The sequence below is a fragment of the Salvelinus sp. IW2-2015 genome, linkage group LG9 (assembly GCF_002910315.2).
Source record: "Salvelinus sp. IW2-2015 linkage group LG9, ASM291031v2, whole genome shotgun sequence".
Taxonomy (NCBI): Eukaryota; Metazoa; Chordata; class Actinopteri; order Salmoniformes; family Salmonidae; genus Salvelinus; species Salvelinus sp. IW2-2015.
The window spans coordinates 15,210,856-15,230,966 of record NC_036849.1 but is presented as its reverse complement, the minus strand read 5'-3'; the positions used below and the strand labels follow the sequence as shown (position 1 = coordinate 15,230,966).

Sequence of the window (20,111 nt, the reverse complement as noted above, 5' to 3'; positions counted from 1 at the left end):
GAAAGGGTGTTCTGTCTGTTGCCATTATTGCCATTATTAAATAATGTGGCGCCCTCCATAGGGCTGGCTGTACTCTGAATGTGAAGGACTTCAAGGCCAGTTGGCGGAGCGGTGTGGTCTTCTTGTCCATCCTGTATGCTCTGAGACCTGACCTGGTGGACCTGTCCAAGGCCAGAACCAGAACTAACCGGCAGAACCTGGAGGAGGCCTTCCGCACTGCCGAGCGCGAGCTGCGCATCCCCAGGCTACTGGAGCCCGATGGTGTGTGGGTGGTGTTCACATAACCTAGGGGGAGGAGTGACATCTGATGTCTAGCTCAGTTCCCTGGTTTAATCAGATATGTACTCTGTTGTTGTGCTTTCTAAGCCCCGTTTACACTACCTTGCTAACATGTGAGTTTCATGTATCAAGGTTTGTCAAGTCTACACATTGTATTGAAATGTGTCTCTTATACGTCCACTGTGTCCACATTGTGACCAGATTAGCTGGTGCCTCCCTGTATGCACCAGGTATAAACAGGGCTTTGAAAAGCCACTTTAGTGCATCAAAATATATACTGTTTGTCTCAGTTGCTTTGGACAAAAGTGTGAATTTCTCAAGGAACTTTTCTTGGTGTAGATGTTGATGTGAGAGACCCAGATGAGAAGTCCATCATGACCTACGTGTCCCAGTTCCTCCAGTACTCCAGAGACATGCCTGTGACAGAGGAGGACATGCAGGTTTGTACCACACTGTCATCTACTCACTCTCTTTTAATTGCCTTTTATTTTAAATAATTTTTTGGGGTCACACTGATCCTAGCGAATCAATTCAAATGTATTTTTAAAGCCCTTTTTACATCAGCAGATGCCACAAAGAGCTTGCAGCAATGCAGATGTAGAAGCATGTCCTATCTTCACCACTTTTGTTTTGGCTTTCCTCAGGCTCACTGTGTACTGTGGCTCCTTGTTGTGACTCTTCAGTATTATCTAAATTCTTCTCACTTTAATTCTGTTTCTTTTACCTCACCTTTTCTATTCTTCACTCTCTGTTGTATCTATTCAGATGTACTATATGACTCCTCCTAAAAGCCTCTCTCCTGTCAACCTGCCCACTCACTTCACTCCTGCCATCGCTGCCTCCCCTCTGCGCCAGGTAGCCTATCCCTCACTTTGCCTACAGCACTGTTTATTTCACCTCTCAGACTTTGAGAAACATGTTACATCATGTAAGACATCTGAAATTAATTCCCAATCAGCACCTCCCCAACTGCTACAGAGTTCTACTTTGGTTTGAAGTGTAAAAATGACTTAAAAAGCAGATTTCTCAGTAACTAGTATGTTTTGAAACAGAAGTAATGTCTCTTGTACTACATTTTTGTGATGTCAGCAGCCTCAGGTTTGTAGTACCCCAGGGACAACTGTACACCTATACTTTACCACCAGCAACGGATACCCTATACATTACTCAATATAAAATATCAATCAAACACAATGCTGTCCACAATGGCAACATACCTGCAGTACAAACAAACACATTACACCTATTCCAGGCATACCAACAGAGCTGTATAGAATACTGTCTTCCTCTTGAAAACAATTTAATCGCTCAAAGCCAAGATTACCTCTATATGTCAGAGTGATTAAAGTCAGAGGAAAGAATAGGTTGTTTTACGACCAGTTCACCCTGTTTTCCCTGTTCGGTTGGTGCCAGCCCTGAGCTACAGGAGGGTGTGTTGCTGGTCCCCACCTTAAAAATCAGAGTGGCAGTAATTATTTCCACTGAGACCAGGGTATCTCATTTCATGTCTCAGGGGACTCATGCCAGATCAGGCCCACTGTTCAGCTCATGTTTCCTGCTGTGTTTCAAGACGGCCTGAGGTTGGAGGTTCAGCATAGTTCTAGTGATCTGAATGTAGAGGATAGTTCAGAAGTCATCTGAGAGACCATGTGGTGAACTTTCAGATCTCTTGAAGCCCAATTCCCCATGATGTGCCTTATTTCTTTTTTTATAGGGGTTTGTTTTGAGGCATCCTTTTCATGAAGAGAAACTGAGATATAAGAGGATTGGAAGAGAGAGCATTAGAGTTTGTCATGTTATCTAGAATCTTCCCTGAAGCCTGAAGTACCTAGCCCCCATTCACTGTCTATCTGTCAATTCTCTGGTCAGGCTCGCCTGCTCCAACCCCTACTTATGAGATCAGCTCCTTGTCAAGAACCTGAACCTTCCAGAGCTGCTGCTGCGGTAAACCCTGTTCATCTCCTCTCCTCTGCCTGGTCCCAAGGCTTCCCTCAAGGCTTCCCTCTCCCATAACTGTCTAAACAACAATCAAAAATCAGCTGCTTAATTTCACCCCTGCCTGTTTCACAGACTGCTGTTTATTTGGACACATCTCAAAAGGAAGATACATCTTAAAATCATCAACTCATGCGAGAGGGAGAGAACTTTACATACTAGAGTTGAGCTCCACCTTACTCCACCCTACCCACTAATACTTCACTTCCCATGTGAAGAGGTTCTTTGGAATGTAATCTTCAGGCTACATAGAGTGGAAAGGGTGTTTTGAAAGTTTAATGTTAGGTTATGGGTAGGGTTAGTGCTTTACTTTGGTTCATAATTTGTCTGATAACTCATTCGTCTTTTTGCTGTGACTCAAGACCACAACCAATCAGAAGACCCAGGAAGTGACCTGCTGGCTGTTGCAGGCCTATCAGGAGTTACTGGAAGGCTGGGACTCCACAGAAGGCGAGAGCTATTCAGAGAGATACCATGTATGTAGTACTGTACAGTATGTGGATAAAAATGGCACATGCAGAATAATGCCAGGTTTATTTGGAGTCAAGGACTGTCTATCTTTTATATAGTTTAGGGGGATACATTTGCATTCTATTCAAGTCTGAAATAGTGTTAACCTCACAGCACTATCTGAGAGCTTTTCCTGTTTGCGTGCATGTGTCTGTGTGTGTGTCTATGTGTTTGTGTGTCTCCCAGGTGTTCCAAACCTTTGTGGTGTCCTTTAACGAGCAGCGTCGCCCCGTGATGCCTCTCCTGACAGCCATGAAGCGCACCCCCCAGCTGAGTGAAGAGCAGAGGAACCTCAGGGGGGCTTGGGACGCCCTCGCCGAGAAGGTCTGCTCGCTCCTCACACTGGTTATCTTACACACTAAGTCAAATCACATGATGTCCTGCAATATACTATATATATAAACTATATTTATCTTGGTGTACTGATAAAGCATGATATACCGTGTTGATGTGATTTCGCAGTAATCATCTATTTATGCTTTTACAGTGTATAAAAAATATATTGTTTTGTGTGTGTGTCTGAGTATGCTTTTTCATGTGTTTGCTTGGTTACATCTCTATGTGATTGTTCCCGCCCAGCTGCGTGAGTATAAGACAGAGCTAGACCTTAGTCTGCCTGCTTCCCTGGACATGGTGGGCCGCTGGCTGCTTAGGGCTGAGGGGGCGCTGGCTGAGGAGGAGGGGGACCCTCAGGACCACGCCCGCGCCGCCGAGGTAGCCAGGGAGAAACTGGATCTGCTCAAGGTAATATCTCACAATCTGTCAATCAACATGCATCACTAAAAAAAGTGAATTGCCTCTTAACCAACCTGTAACATCAGTCCTTTAAATCAAAATGACTGTATATTTTATATAGACATCTCTGGAAGAGATGCCCCAACAACTTAAGAACTTTCAGAAGTTCCAGAATATGGATGAATATGGAGCCATCCTGGTGCCTACTGACAAACTGGAAGAGATGAAGAGAAGGTGTGCACTTGTCTACCTGTTTTTCCCATAACTGTAGCGTGAATGTCCGAGAGAGCCTCCAACAACCCACCTCTTTCTACCTCCTCCTCAGGTTCACCAGTGTAAGAGTCACTACCAAGTACCATGGGATCAAACTGGAGTACCAGGAGCATCGGCACACAGTGCTGGACCTGCTGGGCCAGATCAGCAGCAAGCTCCGTGTCTGGAAGAGACCCTACATATCCCAGGAGGCTGTGCGTGTGCTGCTGCAAGACTGGCATGTGAGTAATCCAGTTTAATGACAGAGTTTGACGACTTTCTGTAGACAAGAGGCAAACTAGATTCACAATAGTATAAGTTATAGCCGGCCTATATGAAGTCATTGACTAATCTCTACATTTGTTTTCTCACAGGAGTTAGTGGATAAACAGGACCTAACATCCTTGCTGGAGGGGGCTCTCCTTAAATTGAAGCTTGTTGCAAGCAAATATACTAGCAAATCTGCCCTAGGTAAGTGGACTGCGTGTGCGTGTGCGTGTGTGTGTGTGTGTGTGTGTGTGTGTGTGTGTGTGTGTGTGTGTGTGTGTGTGTGTGTGTGTGTGTGTGTGTGTGGTAGTGTGTTCTGATTCAATACGTTCTGATCCAAAATACATCGCCAAAGAAAGAACTGTGTGTACCAGTCTTTCTAATGATCTTCGCAAATTGATTTATTGATGGTTAATTGATTGGTTGATCTAAGAGAGGTTTTCCTGGCTGTTCCCCCAGCTGCAGACTCCAAATACATAATGTGCCAAGTGAAGGAGTTGGAGGAGGAGGGTGCTGTGGCACTGGAGGGAGTGTCTACGGTGAAGAGCACTATGGGCCGTGTGCTGTCTGCCTGGGACTCCTACTGTGACTGTTACAGCTCCCTGCAGGCCTGGCTGGAGCAGGCCTCAGCCTCCCACACGCTCGCACAGAGGCCAGAGGTACAGACAGAAACCCTCCACTAATCTACAACCTTGTCCACAATGCAGGGGTATACCATGCCTGCTCTTAACAAACCTATTGCCATTACTTCCCCACATGTGTTCCTAAAGAACAAAGTGTTCAAAAATATTATTTTGCAATATTGATGATGAGGTGTTTGTGTGTTGCTTAGGTAACATCTGAGAGTATGTCAGAGTGGAGTTCCCGCCAGGCCCATCTGAATGAGGTGGGGGACTTCCTGGTCCAGCTGACTGACCCCATGACCAGCCGAGCTCTGGCAGATGACCTCTGCAAGCTCAACCTGCATTGGGCGGACTTTATCAAGATAACACAATTTGTAAGTCAGAGATAACACTTCCATTACAAAGTTAGAATGCAATGTTGTTATGCTCTCTTGTTCAATTTCGGTGAAATTTATGTTCAGTTCAAAAAAGCTGTTATTTTGCCCCAAGGCTGTTGTAGCTGTGCCCAGCGGAGCTGCAGCCAGACCCCAAGACCTCCAGGCCCTCTTCAGAGAGGCCACCCAGATCCTGAAGGAACCTGTGGAGGCCATGTCTGGGCCCCTGAGGACCTACACGAAGAAACTACAGGTACACTGTTATTACAACATTATTACAATGGTCTCAGAGTTTTCTAACTATAACTGATCCTTTTGTATACATTTTTTTCCACAACAAAATGCATTTGAATGGTGCTGTCTATTTTTACCTTCTTCAGTTCATGATGAGGAAGATAAAAGAAGTGGATATGGATGCCCTCTCCCCCTCCACAGAATGCTCAGCTGAGACTCTACAGAAGCTGAAGCTGGCTTTACCTGAGGTGAGGATGATGACTTCCTTCGTATATTTACTTTAAATATGAAAAAAACTTTTTTTTATGTCTGCGGTCCTGTTTCTGGTCTGTGGGTTCTTAATATCTCGTGGACAGACTACGTGAACATAATCGAGCATCTGACCAAATTATGTGAGATTTTTTAGTTTGCGGCAATGAATGTGTACGCTGTTTGTTTCTCTGTGTGTGTGTGTGTGTGTGTGTGTGTGTGTGTGTGTGTGTGTGTGTGTGTGTGTGTGTGTGTGTGTCTGTAGGTGATGCAGACACTGGTTGAGGCTGAGCAGGTGTGTGTGGAGCTGCAGCACAGTGTGTCTGGTCTGGACGGCCGCCTGGCAGAGCTCCTGCACTGGGAGACAGAGGCCCGGGACCTCTACCAGATCCTAAAGGCAGGAGAACGCAGGGCTTCACGGTGCCAGGACCCCCGCGCCAGGGTAAGACTTAGACAGGGGCCAATAGTAACATACTAGACTAAGGAAAACATCATATAAGTGCCAAAGGAATAAGGTAAACAGCAGTAGCTTTACTAGAATAGTTAGCTAGCCTGGTTAGGAATGTAGAAGCAAGGTAAGTAAGCATGTTCAATACAGGGGCTAGACAAGCATTGATAATTATGTGCTGGGTGAAGATCAGAGTATTACCTCGTTTATGAATATTGTCATTTACTTTTGTAATTTACTAGTGCTCATGGTGTTTGCTGTTCTTTCCAGGTGCTGATCTCTCGTGGGCTGCAGCTGGAGGGTCAGGTGGTGACAGAGGAGCAGGATCTGCAGGTGATGGTGATGACAGGACAGAAGAACTCTCCCCTCCAGTACCTCCTTGTCTCCGCCATGCAGGACAGAGTCAGAGCTGCCGTGGCTCAGTCACAGGCCAGTATTCCCCCTCTCTTATCTCTTATCACTTTCCTTTTTCCTTTATTGACCTTTGTGATTGACAAAGCTATAACTTTGATTTAATTACAGGAGGCAGTTGGGATGCTGAGCTCTCTGGGAGCCAGAAGAGCCAGAAGCCAAAGCCCCACAGAAGACCAGCCCCCACCCAAGATCTTCATCCACCCTGAAGAGGGGACTCAACCCGAACAGCCTCAATCACTCTCTCTTGCCAGGCATGTAACTCAGGCCTTTGATCAATTAGCATCTCAGCCTGATGTGAAACCACAGCCCCAGTCCCAGCCTTCCCCTAAACCACAAGCTCAGGCCCAACACCCACCAATACCACAGATTATAGTCCAGGAATACAGAGAGAAGAAGGCAAGTCCCAGTCCTCCACTCCTGTATTCCTATGCACAAGCTGTGACTCAGTCAAAGGGCCGAGCACAGTCACCTCCAGAGCCACAGGTTGCTGCCCAGAGCAAAAAACACTCTCCACCCCTAACCCAGAAACAACCACTAGTGCAGCAACAGCCACCATCTCAACAACAGCGTCCAACTCAGCAACAAGTACTCTCTCAGCAACAAGTACTCTCTCAGCAACAAGTACTCTCTCAGCAACAAGTACTCTCTCAGCAACAAGTACTCTCTCAGCAACAAGTACTCTCTCAGCAACAAGTACTCTCTCAGCAACAAGTACTCTCTCAGCAACAAGTACTCTCTCAGCAACAAGTACTATTTCAACAACAGGTTCTATCTCAACAACAAATATCTGCTCAGCAGCAGGTTCAAAGCCAGAAACAGGCCCAACAACCAGCACAGGCCCAGAAACAGACTCCATCTCAGCAACCGGAAAAGACACAGAAGCAGCCTCTAACCAAGGAAGAGATGCAGAGCCGGAAGAAGCAACCTCAGGCCATGAAGAACCGACCCTGGCTCCAGAAGAAGGTCAAGGATCAGGATCAGGCTTCAGCCCAGGCTCCATCCCAAGCTACAGCCCCGGGTCCATCCCAAGCTCCAGCCCAGGCTCCATCCCAAGCTCCAGCCCCGGGTCCATCCCAAGCTCCAGCCCAGGCTCCATCCCCGGGTCCATCCCAAGCTTCAGCCCAGGCTCCATCCCAAGCTCCAGCCCTGGGTCCATCCCAAGCTCCAGCCCAGGCTCCATCCCAAGCTCCAGCCCCGGGTCCATCCCAAGCTTCAGCCCAGGCTCCATCCCAAGCTCCAGCCCAGGCTCCATTCCAAGCTCCAGCCCAGGCTCCATCCCAAGCTCCTGCCCAGGCTTCTAATCAAACACAGGCTCAACAACAGCCAGAGAAACCAATCATGTCTCAAGTCCCTGTCCAGGTAGTTCCACAGCCTTCAGGAACACCCAGGCCCCACCCTCAGGCACAAGCCAGGACTATGTTTCCTTCTCAATCACAGACCATGGCTAGTGCTCAGGCTCTACCCCAAGCAGGGCCACAGCAAGTCCCCCAGGCATATCTTTATGGCCAGCCTCCTGCCCAATCTCTGACCCAACCCCAAGCAAAGACCAAGAGCCACACTCAACCTAAACCAACGGCCCAAACCAAACAGCAACCCAAGACTATTATCCATGCTCCATCCCAAACCATGACTCACACTGAACCCCAGCCCATAACTCAAGGCCAAGCACAGCTCATGACCTATGGTCAATCTCAACCTATGACCTACTCACAATCACAGATGCAGGCCATGTCTCAATCCCGGATGACTCAAGAGAAACCCCAGCCACAGGTCCAGAAACCTCAGCCACAGGTCCAGAAACCACAGCCACAGGTCCAGAAACCACAGCCACAGGTTCAGCCACAGGTTCATCAACTGATGCATCCACAGTCTCAAGCTCAGGCCCAACCACATCCCCAAGCATGGGCCCCAGTCAGGCCGCCACAAACACTCACAGAGACGCACCGGCTGGGCCTGCATTCACAGGCCCAGCCTCACCCCCAGGCTCACCCACAACTCCAGGCCCAGCCTCACCCTCAAGTTCAGCCTCAAACCCGGGCCCATCCTCAACCTCATGTCCAGCCTCACCCCCAGGCCCAGCCTCACCCTCATGTCCAGCCACAACCCCAGGCCCAGCCTTATCCTCAAGTCCAGACCCAGCCTCATCCTCAAGTCCAGCCTCATCCTCAAGTCCAGTCTCATCCCCAGGCTCAGCCTCACCCTCAAGTTCAGCCTCATCCCCAGGCCCAGCCTCAATCTCAAGTCCAGTCTCAACCTCAGGCCCAGCTTCACCTACAGGCCCAGCTTCACCCCCAGGCCCAGCCTTACCTTCAAGCTCAGCCTCACCCCCAGGCCCAACTTCATCCTCATCCTTATTCCCCTGCTCAGGCTCAACCCCAACAATGGGCCCCAGTCAGACCCTTCAGCCCAACTTACCCTCAGCCAAAGGGTCATCCCCAGCCAATAACCCAGGTAACCCCAGTCAGACCTGAACCACGGCCACAAGCCTATCCTCAGCCCATCATGGTCCAGCGTCACCCTCTTCCTCAGGCTTACCCACTAGGTCAAGCTCCACCGCAGCAATGGGCCCCAATCAGGCCAGAGCAAGCCCCCCAGGCATATCTTTATGGCCAGCCTTATGGCCAACCTCAAGCCCAAATACAGCCCCAAAGCCATGTTCAACAGCAGCCTCAGGTGAGAGCTTACAACCTTACCAATGTTAAGGCCCAGCAAGGCCAGTTCCAACAGCAGCTATGGGCCCAGCCCCATCCCCAGCCTCAAATTCAACCCCAGCCATATGTCCAGCCTCAGCCACCTCCCCAGACCCAAATTCAACCCGCAACCCATTTGCAGCCTCAGCCCCTCTCTCAGACTCATTCTCAGACCCAGATCCAGACCCAGCCCAAACTTCAGCCTCAGCCCCACTCTCAACCTCATTCTCAGCCCCAGATCCAGCCCAAGCTTCAGCCTCAACCCTACTCTCAGCCACAGCCTGAGCCCCAGATCCAGATGGAGCCCAAGCCCCAGACCCATATCCAGCCTCAGCCCCAGCCCATGATCCAGCCCATTCCCCAGCCCCAACCAGAGCCACCACCCCAGCCCAGTAACCAGCCTCAGCCCCAGACCCAACCCCAGCCACCTCTCCAGCCCAATATCCAGCCTCTTCCCCAGGTCAAGCCTCAGCTCCAGCCTAAGACCCAGCCCCAGCTCCTTTTCGAGCCTCATCTCCTTCCCCAGTCACCACCAGATTCCCCAGAGCTCCAAATGAAACCCCCAGCTCTGGCCCAGGCCCCACCCCAGGCTTACACCGAGGCCTATGCCAAAGCTCAGGCCCTGGCCAGGAACCAGTTTGAGGAGGCCAAGCACTGCCTGCAGGAGCACATCCTGGCTGCCATTAATGTCTTCAAACACAAACACATATCTATCGAACAAGCTTCAGTGAAGGAGGTAAGGAATTTGAATACTTTTTTTGGTTTATAGTTGTTCTAAAGCCCCCGTTATTACCCAGTCTAATTGTGTTTGTGTTCCCTCAACCAGGAGACCCTGAGGACCCTGGACCCTGAGCTGTTGAAAGTGTTCCTGAGGGCAGCAGAGGGTATGGAGGCCTTCTGCACCATGCCTCAGCTCAGAGATATGGAGTTTTTCACACAGTCTGTCAGGACCCAATGGGAGGTAGGGTGTGTGTGTGTCTGTCTGTGTGTGTGTGTATTTTAGGATGTAGAGACTGTATGAATTTGTTTTGCAGAGATATAAAGCATATCATTCTGTGTGTATGACCACCGTGTCCCTAATTATATTGAATTCATTCTACACTGCATGTCTGTGTGAAATTCACTTGGATGAAAATCTGTTCTGAATATTTTTTAATTTACTCCACTATGCTTTGTTATTGGTGTGAGCAATGAAATTCCTAACAAGCATTTTACTGTATGTCATCAGATGAAGTGTGTGTACGCTGTTGGTTTTTGTCATCTAGGCTGTGAGAGCTGAGACAGTGGCGTTTTTGCAGCATTTACGATTTGAGATTAAGAGAAAATACTTTAACACAGCTGCCTTGCAGTGTGAGATGCACTTTGACTCAAAATTAGCATCCAAAGCGAAGGTAAAATAACTCTAACCTAACACTAACCCCATCGCATGCTCTGGTGGACAGGTGCATGAAAAAACTGGTGTCAAAACTGCATGCACATTTTTGGGGGGTTCTCTGCTCTCTATTCATCTATTGAAGTTCTATAAATGGTAACTAAGCAATATCTGCGTCCTGATGCTAGATCAGAGAATTTCATATTACTAATGGGTTGCGTTGACATTTTGAAGGCGCTGACTTTTAACCCAAGCCGATTTTACTGAATTACAACTTTCTGGTTCCACGAGTAGCTCTCCTCTCCCCTTTGTTGAGTTAGGATTCTGGTCTCGGGAGATGCAAGAGACAGTTATGTAGTAGGCAATAACTTCCAAAAGGATACTCGGCTGGGAGTTGTGGGTTGTTTACAAACACCTGTGGGTTGTTGACACCTGTTGGGTCGACAGTGGCAGTACATCAGACACCTGTAGACTGATGACTCTCTTGCTGTGTCTCCAGGCGTGTTTCTCTGCAGAGGGCAGCCTAGCCCAGGCTGGGCAGCACCTGGAGGCCCTGAAGGAACTGTGTGACACCCTGAGCCCCGAGGACGCCCACCGTCTGGCCCAGGCTCAGCTCAGGGAGTGTGAGAAAAGACTGGCCGCCATCCAGCGGCAGTTCAGTGGAGACAGGGATACACCGCCCCCCGACACACCTGGGTGAGACACGGAGTAGAGAGACAGGATTAGGCCCATTAGACAGGATTAGGCGGCCGCCTAGGGCAGCAGATTGACGAGGGTAGCTTTTTCAGAGCTAAACTGACCAAGATGCACCTCCAACAACACATAACACCTAACATAATCCTGCCCAAAACAATGACAATTTCTCTCACCCAGTGGCATATGGGCTATTTAGGTGAGCACTGATGCTACTTCGTGATCAGCAGTGCCCACTTTGTCAAAGGCGATGGGCGGAAAATATTTAGCTTGTCCAAGCCCCGTACGCCTCTGCAGGGTGTTGTTGGAGAGACGCACCGCTGTGGCGCTCAACCAACGTTCCGTCAAAAACATAAATCATTTAGCCTATAGCCTATGGTTGAAAGAGTTTGTGGCCTTGTCTGTAGCCTACAGGCTGGAGAACACATTTATGACAATGTCACACTTTTTACATCATGGACATTTCTCCGATCAAATAGCCTAACCTAGCGCCCAATCAAATAAAAAATGCTTTTCGATTTGAATATGACATGTTAACAAACAATATATCCTAAAACAGGACAGGTTAAAATAAAATGGACAATATAGAATGGACAATCATACTACTCGCAAATACTGTCTGGGAGATTCACCCCTGGGCTAAATTGTCATTATGATTAGTGATTTCAAGTTTGTATTCGTAAAACATTTTACGAGATGCATCATAGTGAAAAAGAAAATACTTTTGCATTTCCCACTGTGTAAACACATGGATTCTCATTGAAAATAGAGTTGGGTAGCTGATGCAGAGCTTAAATAGCCTAAATGATTAGTCACAGTAATCAGGACCAATAAAGCCAATGCAACTGCCTGTTTTACAAACGGTAGGCCTACCACATGGATGGACATTCATAAAATTACATTGGGGCCCAACAGTGTAGGCTACACTATTCTAGTTTTGCAGGGGAGGAAGGAGGCAATTTGTTTTGTCTGCCTAGGGTGGCAGAACGGCCAGGGCCGGGTCTGTGAACAAGACATTAGCTCCAAAATGTATGACTGACAATTGCAATTGCAATACATGACTGGATTATTTTTTCAATATTTTCCAATAGAATTCCTCTTGACCCGGGGAAAGATCTGACCCCACAGAAGGAATCTACAGTGCAGAGTGACAAACCTCCAGGTCCAACTGAGGTAGGACCTGGTACCTATAGTACCTATGATAAAGACACATGCACTGATTTAAGAAATAATGTATCTGATCATTTCTCTTTTGTAGGTTTCACAAGTTGTTGTGAAGACAGCGGTTGTTGAGAAGAGGGTGATTGACGAGAAGGAGATTGACAAGCAGGCAGTCATAGAGGAGGATCCTGCCAAAAAGGAGGCATTAGAAAGGTAGGCTTGCGGCTTGGTGAGGGTAAGGCTGGGTGCAAGTCTGTTCTTGCCTTAATCAACTCTGTTGTTGTTGAATTACCAAACAAGGCAATGATCATAACTTTTTTAAATTCCAAAACAGTCTGGAATTTAGGCTATGTTGATTGCACTAACCAGCACTGGAAATATCACAATAAACCTCAATTGATCAATTTCTTCATCATACTGACTCATTTCTCCCTCAGATATGACATTACTAAGAAGGCTGTTCAGGCTCAACTAGCCAAGATCGAGCAGAATTCCGAGAGAGACCTGGCCGCTGACTCAGTCTCTCTCAAAGATCTGCACACACGTCTACAGGAGATACAGGTACACTGCATTACTTGACCTCTTAGTTCCACGGGCCTTTTAGTTTGAAGGTTTTTGTCTTTTTCTATGAGTGATTATATTTCTTTCATCCAGACATTGTGCCAGGACACAGAGTCTCTGTGGTCTGAGTTTGGCCACCAGTGTTCTCAGAGCTCCCAGTACAGTGGGGAGAGTGGTGATGGTGGTGTGAGTGTGGAGCACGACCAAGCTGAGCTGAGGAAGCAGTGGAGAGGCCAGCAGTCAGCTCTGCATAGGAGAGGCAGCTCTCTGGTGGCAGCTCTGAGACAGATAGACTCCACAGAGAACCACGTTGTTGACTTCTCCGAACGCCTCGACTGCTTCATCAGAGAGCCCAAGGACATCAACGCATTTACACTGGCCAACACCAACATCCTGACGGACATCAAGGTACACAATACGGCTTACCTTTAAGGAAAGAAATACCCAGTTGTTATAAGGATTTGAGTTAAGTGATTGGTGTAATTTAAAGATAATAACTGGATCCTTATTAAATAAATTGTACGGTAATGTATACTATATCTCAATGATAATCACAAACTCCAGCTTTCAGTACATTATCTTTATAGTCTCTCTCTCTCTTTTCTCAACAGGACCTGGATGAGAGCATTCAGAGAGAGCTGGACCAGATGTCTAGTTTTGACTCTGATTCCAGTGAGCTGGATCCCAGTGACCGCTCTCCTTTGACCCGTGTGGTCAAGACCCACAGAACCAGTCTAGACAAGCTGAGACAGCAAGTCCGTAAGAGCGAGGCGGCCGCCAGGGCCCTGGACCGCTTCCTCATGTCCCTGCGCACCGTAGAGCAGGACATCTCTGGAGTACAGGGTGCCCCCTGCAGCGATGCGTGGGTATTGCAGGACTGCCGCTCCAAGCTGGCCCTGATCAGGCAGAGTGTGGACAGTCTGGGGGACAAGGCCCCCCAGCTAGACTTGCTACTCCAGGGGGCCAGGCTGTCTGTGACTCGGGACGGGGCCCCAGCCTCCTGCCTGGACATGGTGTCTGCCTTGGTGCTGCGGCTTGAGGAGGCTGATGGCGGTCTGGTCAGCCAGCAGCACAGTGTCCAGAGGGAGCAGGAGATGAGGGGCCTGGGCCTGAGGAGGAGGACTCTGCTGGGGGAGCTGAGGAAGGTGCAGGAGGCAGCAGAGAGGCACGGACTAAAGGAGCCAACCATGCCTGCTGTGCAGCAGAGGTTTGTATTTGTGTTTGTGAGATGGTGGACCTTTGAGTGGGCATAATGTTTTTTAAGTCAGAGACTTATTCCATATGTCCTCTTTATTTATTTTTTGAGGCTGCGTGTCCTGTCTGACCTGGAGGGCCAGCTGAACTCCCAGCGCTCTGAGCTCCAGAGACTCCAGGAGGCCCACTCTCAGGGCCAGGAGGGAGAAGGCAATCCCCTGGAGGAGCTGAAGACCCAGTGGGAGAACACCCAGAGAGCTGTGGCTGACAGGTTAGCGGGAGGAATAGAGGGATAAATATGTGTCCACTATTAGAGGGATAGAATATACAGAACTGTGAATAAAGCAAACTGACATTCATACATGTTCAATAATATTTACATATATCACAATTTTTGTTCCCTTTGCAGACAGGAACAGTGCAACATCCTGTTGGAACTACTAAAGATGTTCCAGAGCTGTCGCAGTTACTTAAGCACCACCATGCAGAAGGCTGAGCAGACCATCAGTGAGCAGACCTCCTACATGGGCAAGGAGAACCTGCAGAGGCTTATAGCTAAGGTAACACTACTTACTGTACATACACCTATGTCAGAGAGAAGTTGCCCCTGTATATACAGTACATAGCACTAGATGGCAGCCACTACCTTAGATTCATTTTCGGCCTTAACAGTGTGTTATATTATAATATGTGTTTCCCCAGGTCCATGGTATAAAGGAGGATCTGAGTGGCTTGGGGACAGGCATGGAGGATATCAGGGGGGTGTGCAGACAGCTGCAGTCCCATCTGAAGAAGATCCCTGACTGTAATGAGACTCCATTTGAGGCCGAGGCTGATGGACTGGTGGACCAGTGGCTGGATGTAAGAGCACAAAACAATACATTATATTACACTGAACTACACCACACACCACACACCACACACGCACGCACGCACGCACGCACGCACGCACGCACGCACGCACGCACGCACGCACACACACACACACACACACACACACACACACACACACACACACACACACACACACACACACACGTCACAGTGACACTTCACAGATTGACACTGTGTGTCTTTGGGTGACCCAGGTGACAGAGAAGACAGACTCCTACATAGATAACCTGCGCATGGGGCTGGAGCTGTGGGACAAGCAGCTGATGTTAGGGGGAGAGGTGGATGGCTGGGCGGGGGCCAAACTTGCCCTGTTTGCAGAGAGCCACCCCTTCCAGAAGGAACAGGACGTCCTGACCATGAGGGTAAGACACAATAGAATCCCTATCACAAACCACCATCCTATATCATCACCACTTAAATACTAGTCTGGTTCAGTAATGCTTGTTTGAAGTCATTAGTCTTCTACAGCAGTCTATCTGTTTTAGTGACATTGTGCTGATTTCCTCAGGATGAGATCCATGCCCATGAGGAGAACATTGAGCATTTCCACAAGAAGTCCATTGAGATCCAAGAGCTTCTTCAAACCCAAGAGGCCCCACTGGAGCTACAGGTGAGTTAACTATCATAACTATTTCCAGAATACAGGTAGCCCTATTTCATAGTATTTACTGTAAACATTATACATGTTATTGGAAAGGGTGAAATGTAGCATTGACATCTAGAATGGCAATAATTTTCAACTTAACTGACCCACCCTCCCCAACACACCCCATGTCATGTGACCCCCCCCCCCTCTCGCCTCAGGTGATGGAGACCCAGCTGAGGAAGAAGATGGATCAGGTGGACGAGCTATTCTCCGACAGCACCGATGTCTTCCAGGAGCTGATCGCTGTAAAGAGACACCTGGCAGAGAAGGTGACAGAGTGCCAATCTGCCCTGCACACCATCCAGTCCTCTCTGGGCACGCTCAGTATGCCAGGAGACCAGTCCCAGATGCAGGTACTGTACATCCTCCTCGTACTGTACAACGTTCATTAAACTAAACTCATCTGGCAACTAAATGACAAAACGCACCTGTCATTGTTTATACTATGTGAAATGTATCATTCATATGAATAGTTCAGATGACTATTTTTAATGACACAAACAAACTCCTATCCAGATAAAACATATCTACCCACATAGACCAGATATAACCTGACTGGTCCCCGTGTTGATATTGAACATGATTTCTGTCATGGTGTAGGATCTGTGTGAGCAGCTACAGGCCCAGGAGGAGCAGGCAGGGTCAGTGCTGAAGGAGGTGGGTCTCATGTCCAGTGTGGCCAGCCCCCAGGTGCTACAGACCCTGTCTATAGACTGCACCAGGCTCAGAGAGAACATCTCACACACCAAATACATGATCCACCAGAAACAGGAGGAGGGAGAAAAGGGCCTCATCAAGGTCATCAAAAGTAAGGATTTATTGTTAATTGGTTGTTGCTTTCATTTAAACTTAGTTTAAGACCGGGGTTCTCAAACTTTTTTGGGTCCGGGGACCCCTTTTGTGATAAAACATTCATCAGGGACCCCCTCATAATCCGAACACAACTTGAGTGTGAAAAAATAGCCTACAAGGAGTTTCACTATGACTTCTGCAGTGCATAGCTGGACAAACTAAGTCTCGAGGTTGGGGAAAGAACATTTAAAAGGCCTGCCTCTTGGCATCTGAGAAGTTTTGCAGTTTTCAAACAAATGTCCTGCCATTCTACACATTGTGTCATGGGGCAGAGAGGTTTTTGTTGTTGTTGCAGATTTAAAGCTAATATTTCCATGAGGCAAAGACAAAATGCTGTGTTTTCAAGCGTAAATTACAGTGCATTTAGGAATAGTATTGAGTTAAAAAAATATATAATTGGTAGAGTACTGTGTATACCAATATCCCTGTGAGCCTCCAAGATCCATGTTGCCCAGGGTTAAGAATATCAATTGTAGATTAATAATATTATATTGTATTACACATTAATGGATCCCTTGGCCAAAAGTACTTTAATCTGTTGTTAGTAATATTTATAAAAAATCTAGTTTCATTCAGTGGTTACTTGGTTTAGTCAGGTATCAGTTCCCCCTAATTTGTTCAATACTTCTCTCGTCATTTTCCCTTCTTCAGATGAGAGCCATTTGTTTGAAGAGTGGTTCCAGGACCTGCAGTTGTCTGTGAACGAGTGCTTTGAGAACCCAGTGTGTAAACAGGACGTGGAGGCCTCCATGAAAAGACTGGCTGTGAGTAGCAGGCTGGATATCACATCTTACAGAATCATCTGACAATGTAAATGGACATAAGGGGAGGATGAGTTTTGGTCTTGATCACATCTTTTGATCTGTAATCACATGTGTGAACACAGTGTTGGTCGGGATTGACTGAATTTTCTCTATTGAACCTCTATTTCACTTAGAATATCATAGTACTTTCTTGACATGACTGATACATTGCTTGAAACCCCAGCATCAGCTCTGTCTGAGTTATAATGTCTCTTTATTTTTCTACCAGTGTTTCCTGGTGTCTAAGGATGGTGAGAAGCGTCTAGGTCAGGTGAGAGAGCACATGGAGAGAGGCAGAGAGCAGGTTCCGCCAGAGCAGCTGGCCCACCTGAAAAGCTGGCTGGGGGAGCAGGAGAAGGAGCTGGCCACATTCAGAACCCATTGCCAGGGCAGACAGAGCCAGCTGGACACTGTCCTCAGAACCCTCAACAGGTAATCACTATTACCACTAAATACTATACACTCCTATTCCTAACAGTGTTACTATACATCATTACTACTATACACTGCTGTACGCACTGTTACTACTAGATGGCACCACAATGATACTGAAGGGAAGATGTAAGCAATCGGTCATTTGACGATGGGTCATTATCAGTCGCATGCGTCATTTTAGTCAACATGGTGTCTTTCTTGTGTTCTTCAGTCTACAGCAGGAACATGAATGTTTCCATGGCTGGCTTCAGGCCTGGGAACACAAGTCAGTGGAAGGAGAACAAGTCAACAACTTTCTCAAAGATCTCCACAAAGAAAGGTGAATTGAGTTATTGCAGACTTGCTCGAGGGGTAATGTAGAGCAGTGATGTAGTGGTGTGATGTAGTGGTGATACATTGTCTTCTCTGTGATCCAGTGAGAGAGTGGAGGCCCTCAGTGAGCTGTGTTCGTCGGTGCGGAGGCAGGGTCTGAGAGGGGACAGCCTGCTGACTGACACTGACGACCTCCTGCAGCGCTACCGGAGCCTGGAGGCCAGACTGCAGCAGCAGGCCGAGACCCAGAGAGTCCTGGAGGAGACCAGTAGGAGGTTTGATACCCAGACTGACAGCACCAGGACCTGGGTTAGAGACCAGCAACAACGACAGCATCACCAGATCCAGAAAGAGGAGAGAATACACACAGCACAGGTATGTCAATAGGAGATGATGGAAAACTTAATAAAAAAATATTAAGAGGATTCCCTTAAGATGTTCATGTGTTTTACTCTCCAGGTCATTCTCAGTTCGAGACCTGAGGGAGACTCTAAGCTGCAGGACTTGAGGAGACGAGGTCAAAGTCTGTGTGAACATCAGGACCTGGAGGAGAGCAGGAGACGAGAGGTTCAGCAGACAGTCAGAGACATGGAAGAGGAGTGGAGGAGAGTCCTGCAGACTGCTGAGGAAACTCTTACCAAAGCTGAGATGCAGAGTGCTATCGAAGGCCAGCTGAGAGTGTTTGACTCCCAGACAGAAAGTACCAGGACCTGGGTCAGAGACCAGCAGCAACAACTCCACTCTCTGGGCAACCAGGCAAAGACTGAGGACCAAAGACACACAGCACAGGTCAGTCTCCAGCTGCTACAGACACGTATGGTACACTGTCTGGGTGACAAACAGTGGCAGTTAGTTTAGGGTCAACGTAAGAGTCATGGCATGGGCCCTGGTTTGGGATAGTTTTGAATATGCCTTTGGCCAGTAGTCAATTAGACATGCTTAATGTACTTATTAAAAAATATGTGTTTCTTTTCAGACCATCCTGAGCTGCAGACCTGAGGGAGACTCTAAGCTGCAGGACTTGAGGAGACGAAGTCAGAGTCTGTGTGAACATCAGGACCTGGAGGAGAGCAGGAGACGAGAGGATGTATGTATGTAAGTATGTATGTATGTATGTATGTATGTATGTATGTATGTATGTATGTATGTATGTATGTATGTATGTATGTATGTATGTTATGTATGTGTGTATATATCAGTGTGTATGTATGATAATATACACTGCTCAAAACAACAGGGAACTTAAACACACAATGTAATCCAAGTCAATCACACTTCTGTGAAATCAAACTGTCACTTAGGAAGCAACACTGATTGACAATAAATTTCACATGCTGTTGTGCAAATGGAATAGACAAAAGGTGGAAATTATAGGCAATTAGCAAAACACCCCCAATAAAGAGTGGTTCTGCAGGTGGTGACCAAGACCACTTCTCAGTTCCTATGCTTCTGCTGATGTTGGTCACTTTTGAATGCTGGCGGTGCTCTCACTCTAGTGGTAAGCATGAGACGGAGTCTACAACCCAACAAGTGGCTCAGAGTGGCAGCTCATCCAGGATGGCACATCAATGCGAGCTGTGGCAAGAAGGTTTGCTGTGTCGTCAGCGTAGTGTCCAGAGCATGGAGGCGCTACCAGGAGATGGCCAGTACATCAGAGACGTGGAGGAGCGTAGGAGGGCAACAACCAGCAGCAGGCCCGCTACTCCGCCTTTGTGCAAGGAGGAGCACTGCCAGAGCCCTGCAAAATGACCTCCAGCAGGCCACAAATGTGCATGTGCTCTGCTAACGGTCAGAAACTCCATGAGGGTGTATGAGGGCTAAGCTCAAGTCCTAGTCTTTGCCTGCTGTAGCCCAGACCCAAACACTAACCATTCTACCATTAACTGTAGACTGACCTGTGCAGTTTGTATTTGTTCTCTGTCTTGGCCTGGCTGCCCAAAGAAAGTAAGCGTTGATGTTGGCCTTTGATCCAGGCCTGGAGTTTCTCCTTCTGGGTTTCCAAGTCTCTCAGCTGGCCTTCGATAGCACTCTGCATCTCAGCTTTGGTAAGAAGTTTCCTCAGCAGTCTGCAGGACTCTCCTCCACTCCTCCATGTCTCTGACTGTCTGCTGACCGGCT

At 47.8% G+C, this 20,111-nt stretch overlaps 1 protein-coding gene across 1 annotated transcript in view; it reads left to right on the top strand.

The window, feature by feature from the left end:
- Positions 1-20,111, top strand: part of syne2b (spectrin repeat containing, nuclear envelope 2b) — a 138,237-nt gene that overhangs the window by 17,956 nt on the left and 100,170 nt on the right. Inside the window, 37 exon segments of the mRNA XM_023994407.2 lie at positions 62-261; positions 619-719; positions 1,045-1,134; positions 2,637-2,750; positions 2,971-3,108; positions 3,364-3,528; positions 3,641-3,753; positions 3,845-4,013; positions 4,146-4,242; positions 4,498-4,697; positions 4,871-5,035; positions 5,151-5,288; positions 5,416-5,517; positions 5,784-5,960; positions 6,237-6,395; positions 6,489-9,806; positions 9,897-10,031; positions 10,336-10,461; positions 10,942-11,138; positions 12,227-12,308; positions 12,394-12,509; positions 12,734-12,857; positions 12,951-13,265; positions 13,469-14,064; positions 14,164-14,322; positions 14,461-14,611; positions 14,754-14,912; positions 15,140-15,307; positions 15,454-15,555; positions 15,750-15,944; positions 16,192-16,399; positions 17,095-17,207; positions 17,476-17,678; positions 17,893-18,000; positions 18,098-18,368; positions 18,453-18,782; positions 18,970-19,080. Of these exon segments, the coding sequence (XP_023850175.2) occupies positions 62-261; positions 619-719; positions 1,045-1,134; positions 2,637-2,750; positions 2,971-3,108; positions 3,364-3,528; positions 3,641-3,753; positions 3,845-4,013; positions 4,146-4,242; positions 4,498-4,697; positions 4,871-5,035; positions 5,151-5,288; positions 5,416-5,517; positions 5,784-5,960; positions 6,237-6,395; positions 6,489-9,806; positions 9,897-10,031; positions 10,336-10,461; positions 10,942-11,138; positions 12,227-12,308; positions 12,394-12,509; positions 12,734-12,857; positions 12,951-13,265; positions 13,469-14,064; positions 14,164-14,322; positions 14,461-14,611; positions 14,754-14,912; positions 15,140-15,307; positions 15,454-15,555; positions 15,750-15,944; positions 16,192-16,399; positions 17,095-17,207; positions 17,476-17,678; positions 17,893-18,000; positions 18,098-18,368; positions 18,453-18,782; positions 18,970-19,080 (9,415 nt within the window).